Here is a 19,373-nt window from a genome sequence, read left to right as displayed (position 1 = left end):
TGCCTCCTTCGAAAAGCCTCGAGCTCTTGAGAGTCTTTCGATAGTCTGAAGGAAGTCAGACGAAGAGCGGGGAGGCTTTGATGGACATTCTTTACGTGGGGCTGACGTAACAGATCTACCCTTAGAGGAAGACTTCTTGGAAAGTCTACCAGCCATTGAAGTACCTCGGTGAACCACTCTCTCGCGGGCCAGAGGGTAGCAACCAACGTCAACCTTGTCCCTTCGTGAGAGGCGAACTTCTGCAGTACCTTGTTGACTATCTTGAATGGTGGGAATGCATATAAGTCCAGAAGAGACCAATCCAGTAGAAACGCGTCTATGTGGATTGCTTCTGTATCTAGGACTGGAGAGCAATAGATTGGTAACCTTTTGGTCAACGAGGAGGCAAAGAGGTCTATGGTGGGTTGACCCCAAGTAGCCCAAAGACTCTTGCCCACGTCCTTGTGGAGGGTCCATTCCGTGGGTATCACCTGACCCCTCCGACTGAGACAGTCTGCCAAGACGTTCAAGTCCCCCTTGATGAATCTCGTCAACAGGGAGATGCCTCGATTTCTTGACCATAAGAGAAGGTCCCTTGCGATCTCGAGCAGCGTGAAGGAGTGTGTGCCTCCTTGCTTGGAGATGTACGCCAAAGCTGTGGTGTTGTCTGAGTTGACCTCTACCACTTAGTTTCGAAGAAGCTTTCGAATATCATCAAGGCCAAGTGGACTGCTAATAGCTCCTTGCCGTTAATGTGCATGCTCTTCTGACTTGAGGTCCACAGACCCGAGCATTCCCGACCGTCCACGGTCGCACCCTAACCCAAATCCGACGCGTCTGAGAACAACACGTGGTTTGGGTTCTTGACTGCTAGGGATAGTCCCTCTCTCAGACTGATATTGCTGTCCCACCATTTCAGGCATGCCTTTACTGGTTCGGAGACTGGGAATGATACCGTCTCTAACGTCTTGTCCTAGTTCCAGTGAGAGGCTAGATGGAACCGGAGAGGCAGAAGGTGTAGTCTCCCTAGTGAGACAAACTGCTCCAGGGATGAGAGAGTCCCTACGAGACTGTTCCAACTCCTGACTGAACAAACGTTTTCTTTTCAGCATTAGTTGGACTTCGAGCAGGGCTTGTTCTATTCAGTGGCAGACGGAGAAGCCTGAAAAAAAAACTGGACTGCGAATCTCCATCCCCAAATATAGAATAATCTGGGATGGGATCAGTTGGGACTTTTAGGTTGACCAAAAGTCCCAACTCCCTGGCCAGACTCAACGTCCAATGTAGATCCTGCAGACAGCGAAGACTGGACGATGCTCTGAGAAGCCAGTCGTCCAAGTACAGGGAGGCTCGGATCCCCGATAGATGGAGGGATTTTGCCACATTCCTCACGAGCCTCGTAAACACGAGAGGAGCAGGACTGAGGCCAAAGCACAGGGCTCGAAACTGGTACCCCACATTCCTGTAAACAAACCTCAGAAACGGTTGGGAATCCGGGTGTATAGGAATGTGGAAGTATGCCTCCTGAAGGTCGAGAGAGACCATCCAGTTGCCTTCCATAAATGCTGTCAAGACAGCCTGGTAGACTTCATCGTGAAGTTTGTCTTGACAATGAACACATTGAGCGCACTTGCCTCTTACGTACTCCTGCAGTGAACATGGCTGCCAGATCATTGGAGCCATCCCTGAGGGACTTGTTCCTGCAGAGAACGTGGCTGTCAGATCATTGGAGCCATCCCTGAAAGCCTTGTTTATGCATGACATAATTGTACAGCAAAACTTCAAACGCTCGAAAAAAAACTCCTAACAGGAGATGGTCTAGCTCTGAAGTCGACCATAAAATCTTGGAGCGTCTCATGGCCAGGCGCCAGGGAGAGTCTATGAGGTTTGAGAAGTCTATCTGGGCAGAGGCAGGAACTCCCAAGCCGAGAACTTCTCCCGTGTCATATCAGACTCTCGCTCTATAAGCCAGCTTAAAAGTAGGGAAAGCAAAGGCTGTCTCCCCCAAACTCCTCCTGGTGATAAACCAGTCGCCTAGCAAACGTAAAGCTCTCTTAGAAGAGCGAGAGAGCACTAGCTTATAAAAACAACGGCTTCGAAGTAGCTAGGCCTAGTGTAAACTCTGACGTTTAGGCGAACGAGGAGCAGCAGTTACAAAAAGATCCGGACAAAGATCCTTGAAAATCAGCATGATTTATTTAAAGTCCATAGAGGGCTGAGCAGCTTTAGGCTCCTCTCCGTCTGACAGAGTCCTCAAGGGAATATCAGTAGGAGGGGGAACAGCAACTTCCTCATCTGAAGGAACCTTGTCCGACAATAGCCGAGTCTCAAGCAAGGGAGAGACCTGCCGTGGTGGCAATGCTTGACAAACAGAGTCCACACGCAAAGGAGCAACAGTAGCAGTCAAGGACGCTATGTCATGTAACTGCTTAAAGGACTGACCAGCAACAACCAACAGGTGCGGGAGGACGCTCGACATTAACTCGAGACTGCCTTGACTGCCTAGACTGAGCAGTCAAAACAACTCTTGACTGCGGTGCTTGACGCTCAACGTCAAAACAAGTCAACTTCGCTGGTTGGCGAACGTCCTGAACGTCAACAAGAGCATGCGGCAGCGGCTGAACATCCACAAGCGGCTGAAAGTCAACACTGGACTGCATCGAGTGAGGCTCTACAAAACAGTGACTGACGTGACTTTGTAACGTCAACGTCAACAGGACGAGCAAAGGTTCGTTTGGGCGGCTGACGGCCAGGATCTCGATCAGCTAAGCGGCGAGGATCATCGTGAACCTGCTCAGCAGAATAGTCCTCCATAAGAGAGGCAAGCTTATTCTGCATGTCTTGCCGTACAACCCATTTAGGATCAACGGGAATGGTTGCGGTAAGAGACGAGGGTAACGTCTGTGACTGCAAAACCTTGCCTACAAAAAGACTCTCGGAGCCTGTGTTACGCTTTTGTTTAGGCGGCGAGCAGTCTTCCGATGACTGCATAGGGTCAGAGCTGTCCTAATAGTTAAAACCAGGACGCTGGACCTGTCCTGAAAGGACTGACTTTCGCTTAAAGGGCCTCGAAACCTTGTTCCGCGGTTTCTTATGCGAAAAGCCTTCGGATGACGAGGAGAAAATCGTCTCGCTCGTCTTATGGTAGGGGCGGTGTTGATGAGACACGCCTGAAACCATAGAGGGAACGTCTGTTCGCTGATCAAGTCCTCTCGAACCCATAAGTCGTACGACATTACTTCTCCCCTGGGCTTGGGAGCTTGCAAGAGGTCTCGGACTAGGCGAACGACAGGCACGAACAGACGAACCCTCGGTCGCAACACTGATAACACTTTGCGCAATTATCACTTTATCACTACGATTTTCTGTTTTGCACTTATTTCACTGAAATCGAATTTTTTAACAATTCACATTAGGTATGAATAAAACTGATTTCTACCTGAAGCACGCAATTCTACCCTCATCAAAAGGTTATAATTGCGAAATCAGTCGTATAATGTAAGCACATTAATACAAGCAAAAAACAGTAAACATATTTCAAGATAAAAAGATCAGTGGCTGGGAAGGAGACTAAACACTAGTTCATTCAAAACTACATTTTCAATCTCTCACCGTACAGTGCCTTGGGACGAGAATAAAAACTAAAAACGTTTTATCCTTTCTCCCCGTACAGAGACTAGGGACGAGAGTAAAAAACTGACTCGAGAACAACGTTACTCGCTTGGGACGAGAATAAAGATCGGAACGTTCTCTCTCCTCTCTCTCTCTCCGTCTCTATCTATCTCTCTCTCTCTCTCTCTCTTGATTTCGCACCGAAGAGAAGAGCCCACTTACCTTTCGTCAATAAACAGGTTATTTGACCAAAGGAAAAAACTGAAAGGTTTTTCAATTAAAAAGTTCCTTTAAAATAGTATTTAAAACATTTAAGCTTTGAAAGAAGAATGAACAAAACGTCAGAATCGATTTACTCTTTCTGCAAAGTGAAACCGTGATACTCTCTCTCTCTATCGTAACGATAGAGCGCAAACTGCGTAGCATAAATAAACTAAACGTTAGTTCATCTTTGAAACAGTACGAAGACTATTCAAAGAAAATCTTTCATAAAATATCTACTAAAAAATATTCATTTAATAAGTTTTAAATCATTTGCTCTGTAAAAGTTATTTACGATTGAAAGGGCTCAACGTTGTTTAACTTCGGTTTCCAAGTTAGGACCGCCTACTCTCAGGAAAGGTCGCATATAAACAAATCATTAAAATTTATCTTGATGTTTATTATAAATGGAAAGCTAATCGAAGAGGCCTAATAAAGGCGGTTGAGATATAAAATATATAGAGGAAAATCTATAATTAATTTATAACGTGATAAGATAATTGCTAAAAGCCTAAAACACACTTCCGTACTAAGGGAAGGGTCGGCCATTTAAAAGTCAAAGAAAGTCCAAAAAACAATCCAAAGTCATCAAAAATTAAATCTATCCAAAAACGAGTTCAAGATTTAAGTTGAAGATAAAACACCTGCACTGCGAAAGCTCAAACCAAAAGGAAGTACTTCACCAAATATGTTGAGAAAACTCCAGGTTATACAGCGAGTATTGATACGTCTTGTCGTTAAGGCCGACAGAGAAAAAATTGGGTCTGTTTACATGTATATGCGGTATCTGGCCGATAGTTGGCGCTGGTGGGCACACCCGCAACCTTCATAGCGATCGCTCGCGAGTTTTTGTGTGTGTTTTCTGTCGAGCCGCTGCAGCAGCAGCTATTATATACTCACCGGCTAAGTTAAATATTTAAAAATCAACGTTACTCCTTAAAATAAAGAAATTTTTCTGTTTTCTTTCCTTTCAATATAATTCCTCTTTTAAGGCAATGAGACAAGCATCTAACAGCAATATAATGTGGAACATGTCTTATCACTTCTTCAGTCTCAAAGTTGAAACACTTCCCTATCCTCTTGATGCGATTATCAGTGGGCATGTATGTGAACAACAGGCGAGTAGAGAAATATGAAATATTATTATTATAATTTTGTTAAATTCTTATGAATCTCCTATGATGTTCATATTACTGACTCCCACACTTTACAGGTGGTGGGTAACCAGTGAAGGAATGTCCAAAACTTATCTTTATTCAAAGGTTTTGGGAACTTAAACTCCAGATGACATTTTGAAAATTACTTAAATACCTAATTACTCATCTATGCCATAAAAAAATAATTACTGTGGTACAAATAATTTTACGAACAGCAACCAATAGGTTACTAAACCACAACCCAAAAGTGTAATTCTATCAAACAAACTGCTTGAATTTAACATTCTAACAGAACATAGACCACCAGCTACTATAGGCCCTAAAGATCCACAAACATGATGCAAAAACCAGAACTCTTTCAGATAATATTTAGTGAATATAAATTGAAGATGACATTAAGGTGTTGTTAAAACCCTATCCAAACAATATATTTTAACAAAATTTTTGGATCAAACAGTACTTCTTATATCATTAAGATTGGCTTTCAAATCTTTCACAGGATTTGGATCCAATTCTCTTTGAGTTTGGTGACAAAATTGTAAAATTTAATGATATTGCATTCTCAGACAGAGGTTGCGTGTATAATATGACAAAAGAAATTAAGCCCACCATCCTTATGTCTGTGGTATCCTCCAAATAATATCAAATGACTCTTAACAGTCAAGGAAAACAAATCCCTGAATAAACGACCACCACTAATATGCGTAGCAAGGTTCAAATAAAACAGAACCCTTACTGAGTAGTACACTAGAACCATTAACCATCAACAGAGAAGTTTGGTTAAGATTTCGAACAGGGAAGGTTAGGCCTGAAATGTACCCCTAAATCAAAAACTTAAAAGGCCTTTGTGCTTCCAATAAAGAAACTAATGACATTAAACTCTTAGTAAGCTTTTGACTATTAAATTAAGTCATTAGGCTGAGGGAAATTGAAAGGATGGCGTGGCATTATCATTTCTGGATTATCCCTTGAATAAAAGCGATTAAAGAACGATCCCTCTTGATTGCCAACAAAGAGCATCTCTTTGGTCAAACAACTTGTATTTAGTGCTTAAAAATGTTCATTTGTGTGATACAATGATGAAGACAGGACTGGAAATCCTATTGAAAAATAAGGCCCTATTATGCAATAGATGAAAATACCAGTCAGTACATCTGCATTATAAAATGCTTAGGGCTAAAATTTGACCTGGAATTACTAGCCTTTCATTAACCTTACACAACAATATATATATACTGTATATTCTATCCCTTGGAAGATGCTAATTCTGCAGATCTTGAAAAATAAGAAGCTTCCAAATATACATTAGCTAACTTATCAGGGTATTACTCAGCAATAAGGTTACAAAATGTTTAAAAAAGAGATAATCCTCACTTTCATGGTACACTTCTTCATTTTCCAGTATCATATGTTGAAATATGGGGAAATAAGCTGACTTCCCAGTTTGTTTACAATTGGATCGAACGTGGGGGATTCTGCACATGCGTGCGAAAGACCCATTTGCTAGTATAAAAAATAGATATACTTTATATCAATCTATGTGATAGATACCTATGAAAAGTATATATATTACCCATATAATATTGTACTAGCACCTACATTTTTTTCGCTGAAATAACTTGTGAGGAGTTAGAGTAACACAATGCCAAACAAAACATGATGCAAACAATTGAGTGTAGTTGAAACTTTGTTCACCTCAACAAGGTTTAGGGAAACCTACGGTATGCTATGCCATCCACCTATGAATGGTATTACAATATACAGTAATTTACAAGCACTTCCTTAAGCGAATAATGGGATATAACGATCAAGACTACCCACTCGGTCTACTGCATTACTCACAATGTAGTTGTCTTGGATTGTGGCATGCAAGGGTTTAGCACATGGATTGTCTAATGTAATTAAAGAATTTAAGGTTCTGTGAGAGGATTATGAATTTTTAATGCACAGCAAACTTTCCGACACCCTTATTGCAAGAAACACTTTGAAAACTAGACTCAACAATGGGGATCAGGTTAGGTTGGCAACAGGGCAAGTCGGACTAGAGTGCCTTTTAAGAGAGGATTCATTGAACTCTCAAACTTTAACAAAAATAGCTAGTGATGTGAAGAACTTATAAAACTAAATTACCAAATGTTGGCTGATTACGTGAATTGTCTAATGGTGGAGGTTTACCATTCTCACTAGTCATTCCTACAACATCAACTAGCTTAGTCTTCCTTGGCTTTTCCCTTGAAATAACAGCTAGTTCCCTTTAACGGAATACTCTATTAACTTGGATGCCAGCCATTAAAACGTACTATCTTGAGATGCTGTGGGGGAAATGTCTTTTTACAAAGTAATATAAAACACAATATTGACCCTGTGATACATAAAGGGCAAGCAGATAATGATCGGTCAGAAACAGGTACTACGCACACTCCATGTAGAAATTACTTAGAAAACCAGGGGGAAACATCTTAATTCTCAGTATTAAGTAAACAATCTGATGTAGGTCTGGCCAGTAGCCAGTGCCTAGAGAGACTGAGAAGTCAAATAGAATGGCATATCAGTTAGTAATTACAGCTAGAATGCTGGTAAAGGACAATCAAACCGAGTTTCTGCAAAAGAAGCAATATGAACATTAAGGAAGGTTCATAGAAATATTCAACAACCAGAAAAGAAACTAAAGACCTTACCTAGAAAATATTTTTGTAACAGTAAAAATATTTGTGTAATCTAAATGTATACTTAATGCTATATACCAGGAATTTAAAAGTGGTATCTTCCCACGATTCATACCCGAGTATTCTTGCTATTGTCTCCCTTGTAGCTATCAACAGATGAAAAAAATCTTGCAATTCCACGGTGAAGGGTAGTAACTGCTTGATGTTGTTCCCCTTTTATCCAGTGCCATTTGGCTTTCTCCATAAAAACATTTTGATCACATCCTACAAATATGCAGAAATCATAATCATTTATGCTTATTAAAGAGTTACTGTACTTCTCATAATTTATATCAATCTAAATCATAATCAATTTATTCTACATACTACAATTGAACCAAATACACCTATTTTACTGTACTTCAACATAAAATTGAAAGTATCAACTTGTTAATAATATATATTAAAGCATTTAATTTATAATAAATATATATATGTATATATATACATACTTATATATATATATATATACATATATATATATATATATATATATATATATACAGTATATATATATATATATATATATATATATATATATATATATATATACATTGTAAAAATAGTAATGCCAATAGTGTACCTTCATATGCATTCAGTAACCTCTGTAAAACTCTATTCTTCATAAAAAAAAACTGTATGCTAAATCAGAAATAAATCCTTCCTGGGAATACTAAGCAACCAAATATGAAACTCAATGGTCTGCTTAAACTATATGAATACAAAAAAATTATTACAGCAAAGATTTTACTTACATTAGGAAAATACAGTACAGTAAACTTTCTTCTATCCAGTACCATAGTGAAAGGGTTGTTAAATCCCTGAATTTTCCAGAACAAATTTCAAGTACTGTACCATACTCATTAAAATTCTATACAAAGTATAATTTAGTATTATCATTTGCATTCTAAACATTAATAAAAATTGGACAAATATGATGAAATTACTTTAGTGGCAGCATAGATATCCCAGCTCTCACTACTGCATAAAGGCCATAGAGAACAGTAATCTATTTACAGTATTAAAAAAAAAAGTTTGATATATCGGTAATTTGTTATTTTTATATTTACCTGATGCTCACATTGCTTTCTTATCTTGAAGCTGACTTATATTGATGTTGACTTTTAAAGAATTCATATTCTCTTCCTTTCAAGAGGACTACTTCTATTGCCCACCAAATGGGCCATCTGGCAACTACAGCAATGGCAACAACCACAGTATGAATGGCCATCCCCCATCTTGTCTTCAGTCTTGAAGTCAAAACTAATAAACGGATTTTGAGCGAAGCGAAAAATCTATTTTTGGGTGAGGTAGCCATGTCATCCTGATGGAAGTTCCTTCATTAGAAGCTTCCTAGGTATATTTGACTACAGTGATATATCCCAGAGAATTTACCAAAGGTATCCAGAATTCTAACTCCTGGAGCGAATATCCCTTAAAATTTAAAAAGGGATAATGCGAATATCAGAGGACGTATTCTTGACATGTCTCATATCTATCTACACCCCTAATAGCGCTTTCGCTTCGAGGGTTAAAGTGGCAAGAATATAGGAGAGTCGTTAAAAAGGCGACGCTCCTACCGTACTGTAAATAGTGCACCAAATTGCCACCGCGCGGCGCCACCAAGCCATTCTTTGTAGCTTTGTAGGTGTTGCAGATACAGTACCATAGGGAGGAATTCATTATCCTTTTGTCAAAAAGAATGTGGGTCCATCAGGACGACATGGCTACCTCACCCAAAAATTTTATTTTCCTTAGTAAAATAAATTTTTGAATATACTTACCCGATGATCATGTAGCTGCAACTCTGTTGCCCGACAGAAAAAACCTACGGTCGGGATACGCCAGCAATCGCTATACAGGTGGGGGTGTACAACAACAGCGCCATCTGTCGAGTAGGTACTCAGGTACTTCTTGTCAACAAGAACCAATTTTCTCCTCGGTCCACTGGGTCTCTATGGGGAGGAAGGGAGGGTCCTTAAATTCATGATCATCGGGTAAGTATATTCAAAAATTTATTTTACTAAGGAAAATAACATTTTTCAATATTAATCTTACCCGATGATCATGTAGCTGATTCACACCCAGGGGGGTGGGTGGAGACCAGCATACATGTTAACATTAGAAGCTAAGTATCCCGTATTTCATTTTAGCAGTTATTCAAAATAACAAACATAAAATAAATAAGTACCTGGTAAGGAAGTCGACTTGAACCATTACTCTGCCTTTTTAAGTACGTGTTCCTTACTGAGCCTCGCGATCCTCTTAGGATCCTGAGCGACTCCTAGGTGCTGAAGTATGAAGGGCTGCAACCCATACTAAAGGACCTCATCACAACCTCTAATCTAGGCGCTTCTCAAGAAAGAATTTGACCACCCGCCAAATCAACCAGGATGCGAAAGGCTTCTTAGCCTTCCGTACAACCCAAAAACAACAATAAAAAGCATTTCAAGAGAAAGATTAAAAAAAGGTTATGGGATTATGGGAATGTAGTGGTTGAGCCCTCACCTACTACTGCACTCGCTGCTACGAATGGTCCCAGAGTGTAGCAGTTCTCGTAAAGAGACTGGACATCTTTAAGGTAAAATGATGCGAACACTGACTTGCTTCTCCAATAGGTTGCATCCATTACACTCTGCAGAGAACGGTTCTGTTTGAAGGCCACTGAAGTAGCGACAGCTCTAACTTCATGTGTCTTTACCTTCAGCATAGCATGGTCTTCCTCATTCAGATGAGAATGGGCTTCTCTAATCAAAAGCCTGATGTAATAAGAAACTGCGTTCTTTGACATCGGTAAAGAAGGTTTCTTAATAGAACACCATAAAGCTTCTGATTGTCCTCGTAATGGCTTTGTACGTCTTAAATAGTACTTAAGAGCTCTTACTGGGCATAGTACTCTCTCTTGTTCGTTTCCAACCAAATTGGACAGGCTTGGAATCTCGAACGATTTGGGCCAAGGACGAGAAGGGAGCTCGTTTTTAGCTAAAAAACCAAGCTGTAAGGAACATGTAGCCGTTTCAGATGTAAAACATATGTTCCTGCTGAAGGCGTGTATCTCACTGACTCTTTTAGCTGTTGCTAAGCAAACGAGGAAAAGAGTCTTCAAAGTGAGATCTTTAAAAGAGGCTGATTGAAGCGGTTCGAACCTTGCTGACATCAGGAACCTTAAAACCACGTCTAAGTTCCAACCTGGTGTGGCTAACCGACGCTCCTTTGAGGTCTCAAAAGACTTAAGGAGGTCCTGTAGATCTTTGTTGGTGGAAAGATCTAAGCCTCTGTGGCGGAAGACTGCTGCCAACATGCTTCTGTAACCTTTGATCGTAGGAGCTGATAGGGATCTTACATTCCTTAGGTGTAAAAAGAAGTCAGCTATCTGCGTTACAGAGGTACTGGTTGAGGAAACTGAATTCGCCTTGCACCAGCTTCGGAAGACTTCCCATTTTGACTGGTAGACCTTGAGAGTGGATGTCCTCCTTGCTCTGGCAATCGCTCTGGCTGCCTCCTTCGAAAAGCCTCTAGCTCTTGAGAGTCTTTCGATAGTCTGAAGGCAGTCAGACGAAGAGCGTGGAGGCTTGGGTGTACCTTCTTTACGTGCGGCTGACGCAGAAGGTCCACTCTTAGAGGAAGAGTCCTGGGAACGTCTACTAGCCATTGCAGTACCTCGGTGAACCATTCTCTCGCGGGCCAGAGGGGAGCAACCAACGTCAACCGTGTCCCTTCGTGAGAGGCGAACTTCTGCAGTACCTTGTTGACAATCTTGAACGGGGGGAACGCATACAGGTCTAGATGGGACCAATCCAGAAGAAAGGCATCTACGTGAACTGCTGCTGGGTCCGGAATCGGTGAGCAATAATTTGGGAGCCTCTTGGTCATCGAGGTAGCGAACAGATCTATGGTGGGCTGACCCCACAGGGCCCATAGTCTGCTGCAAACATTCTTGTGAAGGGTCCACTCTGTGGGGATGACCTGACCCTTCCGGCTGAGGCGGTCTGCCATGACATTCATGTCGCCTTGAATGAACCTCGTTACAAGCGATATCTTTCGATCTCTTGACCAGGTGAGGAGGTCCCTTGCGATCTCGAACAACTTCCTCGAATGAGTCCCTCCTTGCTTGGAGATGTACGCCAAGGCTGTAGTGTTGTCGGAGTTCACCTCCACCACCTTGCCTAGAAGGAGGGACTTGAAGCTTCTCAAGGCCAGATGAACTGCCAGTAGCTCCTTGCAGTTGATGTGAAGTGCTCTTTGATCCGGATTCCACGTGCCCGAGCATTCCCGTCCGTCCAGTGTCGCACCCCAGCCCGTGTCCGATGCGTCCGAGAAGAGAAGGTGCTCGGGGGTCTGAACAGCCAGTGGTAGACCTTCCTTGAGAAGAATGCTGTTCTTCCACCAAGTCAGTGCAGACTTCATCTCTTCGGATATAGGAACTGAGACCGCTTCTAGCGTCATGTCCTTTCTCCAGTGAGCAGCTAGATGATACTGAAGGGGTCGGAGGTGGAGTCTCCCTAACGCGATGAACTGGGCCAGCGATGAAAGCGTCCCTGTTAGACTCATCCACTGTCTGACTGAACATCGGTTCCTTTTCAGCATGCTCTGGATGCATTCTTGGGCTTGACTGATTCTGGGGGCCGACGGAAAAGCCCGAAAAGCTCGACTCTGAATCTCCATACCTAGATAGACTATAGTTTGGGATGGGACGAGTTGGGACTTTTCTATATTGACCAGGAGACCCAATTCCTTGGTCAGATCCATAGTCCATTTGAGATTCTCCAGACAGCGACGACTTGACGGAGCTCTTAAAAGCCAGTCGTCCAAATAGAGGGAGGCTCTGATGTCTGCCAAATGCAGGAATTTGGCAATATTCCTCATCAGTTTGGTAAACACTAGAGGTGCCGTGCTTAGGCCAAAGCACAGGGCTTGGAACTGGTAAACGACCTTTCCAAAGACGAACCTTAGGAAAGGTTGGGAGTCTGGATGGACGGGGACGTGAAAGTACGCGTCCTTTAGGTCCAACGAGACCATCCAGTCTTCCTTCCTGACCGATGCTAGCACCGACTTCGTCGTCTCCATGGTGAACGTCTGCTTGGTGACAAAAGCATTGAGAGCACTGACGTCCAGCACCGGTCTCCACCCTCCTGTCTTCTTCGCTACTAAGAAGAGACAGTTGTAGAAGCCCGGGGATTGATGGTCCCGGACTATGACTACCGCTCCCTTTTGTAGCAAGAGAGACACCTCTTGCTGTAAAGCTAGCCTCTTGTCCTCCTCTCTGTACCTGGGAGAGAGGTCGATGGGAGTAGTTGCTAGAGGGGGCTTGCGCAAGAATGGAATCCTGTACCCCTCTCTTAGCAACTTCACAGACTGTGCGTCTGCACCCCTGTTCTCCCAGGCCTGCCAGTAGTTCTTGAGCCTGGCTCCCACTGCTGTCTGGAGAGGTTGGCAGTCAGACTCTGCCTTTTGAGGACTTGGAACCCTTCTTCTTTTTGCCACGTTGACTGTCGGCACGGGTACCTCCTCTGCTGGAGGTTCTGCCACGAAAGGGCGGAATGAACCTAGACGCTGGTGTGTCCATCCTAGGTCTAGGCCCGGAAGGTAAAGCTGTGACTTTACGTGCGGATGACGCCACCAGGTCATGGGTATCCTTCTGGATCAACGAGGCGGCAATCCCCTTGATCAGCTCTTCCGGAAAGAGACACTTGGAAAGCGGAGCAAACATCAACTCCGACTTCTGACATGGTGTGATCCCCGCAGACAAGAAGGAGCAAAGGTGATCTCGCTTCTTAAGAACTCCAGACACGTACGAAGCCGCAAGCTCGCCAGACCCATCCCGAATGGCTTTGTCCATGCATGACATGATGAGCATGGCAGAGTCCTTATCCGAAGGGGAGGTCTTTCTGCTTAACGCTCCCAAACACCAGTCCAGGAAGTTGAAGATCTCAAAAGCACGAAAAACTCCCTTCAAAAGATGGTCCATGTCCGAAAAGGTCCAGCAAATCTTAGAGCGTCTCATAGCCAGCCTGCGGGGAGAGTCTACCAGACTTGAGAAGTCGCCCTGGGCAGAGGCAGGAACTCCCAAGCCGGGATCTTCTCCCGTGGCATACCAGACGCTAGATTTGGAAGCAAGCTTGGTCGGTGGAAAGATGAAGGATGTCTTCCCAAGTTGCTTCTTGGACTGCAACCACTCTCCCAGTACCCTTAAAGCTCTCTTGGATGAGCGCGCGAGTACGAGCTTCGTAAAGGCAGGAGCTGCTGACTGCATGCCTAAAGCGAACTCAGAGGGAGGTGAGCGCGGGGTTGCAGACACAAACTGGTCCGGATACAACTCCCTAAACAGGGCAAGGACTTTCCTAAAGTCTAAGGAGGGAGGCGTAGTCTTGGGTTCCTCTATGTCGGAGTGTTGATCGTCCAAATGCGCAGCTTCGTCGTCATCAGAGACTCCTTCATCCGAATGCTGAGGAAGAAGCGGCAAAGGAGGAGAAGAAAGCTGAACGGCTGAATCCGGCAGCACGGGTGCATGCGTAGCTGCACTGGATCCAACATCATGCCGCTGCTGGTCAGTCTGAGAGCTGGCAACAACAAAAGCGGAGTGATGGTGCGTGGTGGGGACTGCCGTGGGTTGCGGAGACTGCCGCATTGCGTCAAAACACGGCAGCTTGACAGCACCTTCCCACTGCTGATGCGGTAGCTCACGCATGTCAACGGAGGGTGCCGCACGTCGGCTAACGTCAACATGCGTCTGGCAGGGTCGACTGCGCATCGGTGGTGGAGCTCTCACAGCCGGAGTGTGGGAGCAGGCAGCCGCAGTGTCTGCTGAGCGCACAACCGTGGCAGGTTGTAGGTTAACAGGTGCAGTGTCAACCTTCTCAGCACGATACTCCTGCATGAAGGAAGCAAGCTGAGTCTGCATAGACTGCAGCATAGACCACTTAGGGTCTACAGTGGTTGGTGCGGCAACAGACGGAGTGATTGCCTGCTGCGGAACCACTCTACCTCTCTTGGGAGGTGTGCAGTCTTCGGAAGACTGCGGCGAGTCCGAACTGACCCAGTGGCTACACCTGGGCCGTTGGACTCGCTCGGAAGGGACCTTGCGCTTGAGAGGTCGTGAGACCTTGGTCCAGCGTTTCTGCCGAGAAACTTCTTCCACAGACGAGGAATGAATGGGCTCACTCGTCTGTTTGTGGATGGGACGATCTCTGCAAGATACGTCCGCAACCACTGAGGGTACATCTGTACGCTGATCAAGGCCTGTCGAACCCTTTGGTCCTTCGACATTGCTTCTCCCCTGGGCTTGGGAGCTTGCAAGAGGTCCCGGACTGGGAGGACGACTGGCACGAACAGATGCACCCTCATGCGTAACACTGACACTGACACTTTTCACCACACTTGCACTCACTACACTTCCCACTGCACTTTTCTCTTTCAACTCTTTGACATCGGCCAAGAGTTGATTGCGGTCATTAGCTAATGACTCCACTCTGTCACCAAGAGCCTGAATGGCACGCATCATGTCCGCCATCGAGGGTTGAGAGCTAGTAGAAGGGTCGGGAGTCACCACTACAGGGGAAGGAATAGGTTGAGGGGCATGGGGAGAGGAAAAATCAAAAGAGCGAGACGAACTCCTCCTGATCCTATCCTTCTCTAGCCTACGTGCATTCTTAAGGAATTCATTAAAATCGAATTCCGAAAGCCCAGCGCATTCCTCACATCGATCTTCCAATTGACAGGATTTACCCCTACAATTGGAACAAACGGTGTGAGGATCTATAGAGGCCTTCGGAAGACGCCTAGAACAGTCCCTAGCGCTACACTGCCTGTACTTGGGGACTTGAGTATGGTCAGACATCTTGAATTAGCCAAGGGGGGAATCCAAAATCTATCAAAGTCGTCAACAATTAATCCAAAACTAATCAAAAAAGCTTGATAAGGTAATGATAATAACTCCTGTACAGCGAAAGCTAATATCTAGAGAGAATACATCACCAAAAAGCGTGAAATCAACTCCAGAAACAACAGCGTATCAAGTAGGTCTTGCCGGTGGCACGACAGAGGAAAAATTGGTTCTTGTTGACAAGAAGTACCTGAGTACCTACTCGACAGATGGCGCTGTTGTTGTACACCCCCACCTGTATAGCGATCGCTGGCGTATCCCGACCGTAGGTTTTTTCTGTCGGGCAACAGAGTTGCAGCTACATGATCATCGGGTAAGATTAATATTGAAAAATAGATTTTTCGCTTCGCTCAAAATCCGTTTTTTGGGCTTAGGCCATGTCGTCCTGATGGAAGTTTACCAGAGCATTAATGTATCTGTGGATTTTCAATAGTGCCGTTTATCTCGAGATAAATTTTTCCTTTTTTTGGTCTTCTGGACCTAGAGACACTTGATGGTACCGTTATACATCAATCAACTGATCATAAAATATGTCAGTGCTTCCTGCCCCCTACAGGGAAGAGTCTGGGTAGACTCTAGGAAAAAAAACCCCGAGGATTGTGAGTTCAAGGAACAATCTAGCAAACAGTTTGTATATTAGTGTCATCATATATGTAAAGCATAGTTTGTACTTGGATGGTATTGATCTGTGTAGGTTACTGATATTTCCTGAGTCTGGTTGTTAAAGAGACAGACAGGCTTATATACGTGTAGGAAACCTTAAATCAGTAAGATAAACAGTTTAGTACAATCAGTTCTTACCTGTTTGCTTGGAACAGTAGTAACCTTAGTTCCCAATATTTTCTTAAATATTAATAGAATCAGGGATGCTCTGACTTTATTCTTAATCTAGAATATTTGAGGCAAAAGAGAAGCAAAGATTCCTTCTATTGTTTATTACAATAAAAATAGAAATCATAGTTGTATTCAATTACATTTTACGCTGAACAATTCTGCATAAAAGCATAAACAGTAATAACAGATATAAAATAAGTTTCACTTGAAAAGGAAACACCAGCCACTCTATGGGAAATATAAAAATTTCACTATGTATTCTGTTGTTACTAGGAACACTGTGCATATAAGTATGCCTGGCACTTGTGTTAGTCAATTATAATTATGCTTAATGTCCCCTGTGTAGGTAGAACAGTCTATAGTGTCATCACTAAACACAATACTCAACATGATATGCCTTGAGAGTCTATCATGTACACCCTTCACTAAAAGTCCCAAATAGTGCACTGTTCTTCACAGTAATCAAGCGGCAGGTTTTATTACACTGCCTGCTGCTACCACATGAAATTTTATTTCCTGTAATTGCTTCGCGTAGTGTTTGAAGAATACTCTGGATGACTTCCAGCCAGTATAAGCACGAAGACTTTCAAACGACATCGTCTGAGAAATTCAGAGACGAGGCAACTTTTCTCGGATCATGACCTGCGGGTGTACTGTCTGGATCCGCTCTGCGAATAAAATAGGTGATTTTCGCCCTTATCTGTTTTAAGGATAACGTTGAACCAGAAGTCTCTCCCCTGAAAAGCTGACTTCCCTTAAAGTCTGAAGTTCTACGAAGATAGACCTTTAGGCATTCCACTGGGCAGAGGGATGCTTCTTCCTTCAGAGGGCAGATTCTCCAGGGACCCCATCTTTAAGTGGGAAGCTCGTTCTTGGCGAGAAACGTCGGGTCCAGAAAGAGGTTCAGTTCTCCTCAGTCTGTGAACTGAATGTGGCCATCATTCCTCGAGAGGGCCACTATTTCGCTAACTCTGGCTCCTGAGGCTAGTACAAATAAGAATATAGTATCACCTTTTGAGTCGAGTTTTTCAGCGAGCAATCTTCATTGTTCAGAGTTGATGCTAAGTGAAGAACTTTATCCAAAGACCATGAAATGGGCTTTGGAGGAGCTGCGGGCCGAAGTTTAGCGCAGGCTTTAGGAATCTTGTTGAAGATTTCATTAGAAAAGTCTACCTAGAAGGCGTAAAGCATTGGTCTGGCTAGGGCAGATTTACATGTAGTAATCGTATTGGCTGCTAAACCTTGTTCATGAAGATGGATGAAGAAGGACAAACAGAAATCCGTAGAAATCTCCTTAGGTTTCTTCGCATTGACAAAGGCCACCCATTTCTTCCAGGAAGACTCATATTATCTTCTTGTTGACTTTGACTTGTATTCTTCTAAGAAGTTAATACTGTCCCTAGAAATCCCGAACCGTTTCTTGACCGCTAAGGCTAGAAAATCATGAGATGAAGGTTCTGGGTTTTCTCTGATGAAGCTGAGACAGTCAATTTCTGCACTTGCCGAGTCAGAACTGGGTCCGGCAATGGGATCAGCTTCAGGCGTAGTTGCGTTACTAGAGGGAACCAGACGCAGTTGGGCCACTTGTGGGCCACTATTGCTGCTGTCCCTCGAAAGGATCTCAGTTTGTCGAGGACTTTCAGCAGAAGGTTGGTTGGAGGGAATAGGTAGATCTTGGACCATCTGTTCCAATCTATGGACATTGCATCCATTGCTTCCGCTAGAGGATCCTCGTACGGGGCTACATACCGGGGTAGCTTCTTGTTGTCGCTCATTGCGAAGAGGTCTCTCTGCAGTCCTGGGACTTTGCGTAATACTGTATGAAAGAGAATGATCTTGCGTCTAGGGACCATTCTGACTCTATCGGGTTGATCCTGGATAGAGCGTCCGCTGTCACATTGCGGAACCCTTGAAGGTGGACTGCTGACAAGTGCCATCTCTTCTTCTCCGCTAGACGGAGGATGGCCAGTATCACTTGATTTATGTGAGGCGATCTCGAGCCTTGTCGGTTTAGGCATCTCATTATGACTTCGCTGTCTAGAACCAGACGGATGTGGATTGAGCAGCGAAGTTTCAGTTTCTTCAGAGAGAGAAAAACTGCCATGGCTTCCAGAAAATTGATGTGGAAGGTTTTGAAGAGGGGAGACCAGGTTCCTTGGACTTTCCGATGATGAGAGTGACCTCCCCACCCTTCTTCTGAGGCATCCGTGTGAACGGTGACTGACGGTGGAGGTGGTTGCAAAGGTACCTTGTTCTTTAGGTTCTTGGCCTCCGACCATGGCTTGAGTAGTGATCGCAAACGATTTGGTATCGGTCTTTGTAGATCTCTTCGAGCGTTTGATGTGTATTTTCTCCAAACTCCTGATGCATCTTTTAATTGTGCTCTCAATACTGGATCTGTCACTGAGGCAAACTGGAGGGACCCCAACACTCTCTCCTGTTGCCTTCTTGATATCCTGGCGGATTGAAGGAGTCTTTTGACAGATCCTGCTATCACTTTCCTCTTCTTTGACGGAATGGAAAGGCAGTGTGACTGCAAGTCCCAGTGGACGCCCAGCCACTGAAACTTTTGAGCTGGAGATAGTCGAGACTTTTTCAAGTTGATCTTGAAACCTAAGTGTTCCAGGAACTGGATCACTTCCTTGGAGGCTTGCATGCACCCTTCCACGGATGCTGACCACACCAGCCAGTCGTCCAGGTAGGCTACCACCTGGATTCTCTTTAGGCGTAGTTGATGAATGACTACATTCGCAAGCTTGATGAATACCCTTGGAGCTATGTTCAGACCGAAGGGCAAGGCTCTGAAAACGTACTTTCTTTTTTGTAGTTTGAATCCCAGGTAGGGAGAAACTTGACGGTTGATTGGAACGTGCCAGTACGCATCCGTCATGTCTATGGAGACTGTGTATTCCCGTTTGGGCAAAAGGGTCCTTATGTGTTGAA

At 43.9% G+C, this 19,373-nt stretch overlaps 1 protein-coding gene across 1 annotated transcript in view; it reads right to left on the bottom strand.

Annotated features, from left to right (window-relative positions):
• The window catches only part of mei-41 (meiotic 41), a 316,521-nt gene that overhangs the window by 67,648 nt on the left and 229,500 nt on the right, over positions 1–19,373 (bottom strand). The window contains exon 37 of the mRNA XM_068345943.1: positions 7,791–7,939. Within this exon, the coding sequence (XP_068202044.1) occupies positions 7,791–7,939 (149 nt within the window). The remainder of the gene's footprint in view (positions 1–7,790; positions 7,940–19,373) is intronic.

Source organism: Palaemon carinicauda, chromosome 22 (genome assembly GCF_036898095.1).
Source record: "Palaemon carinicauda isolate YSFRI2023 chromosome 22, ASM3689809v2, whole genome shotgun sequence".
Lineage (NCBI taxonomy): Eukaryota > Metazoa > Arthropoda > Malacostraca > Decapoda > Palaemonidae > Palaemon > Palaemon carinicauda.
This window is presented reverse-complemented; position numbering and strand designations above follow the sequence as displayed.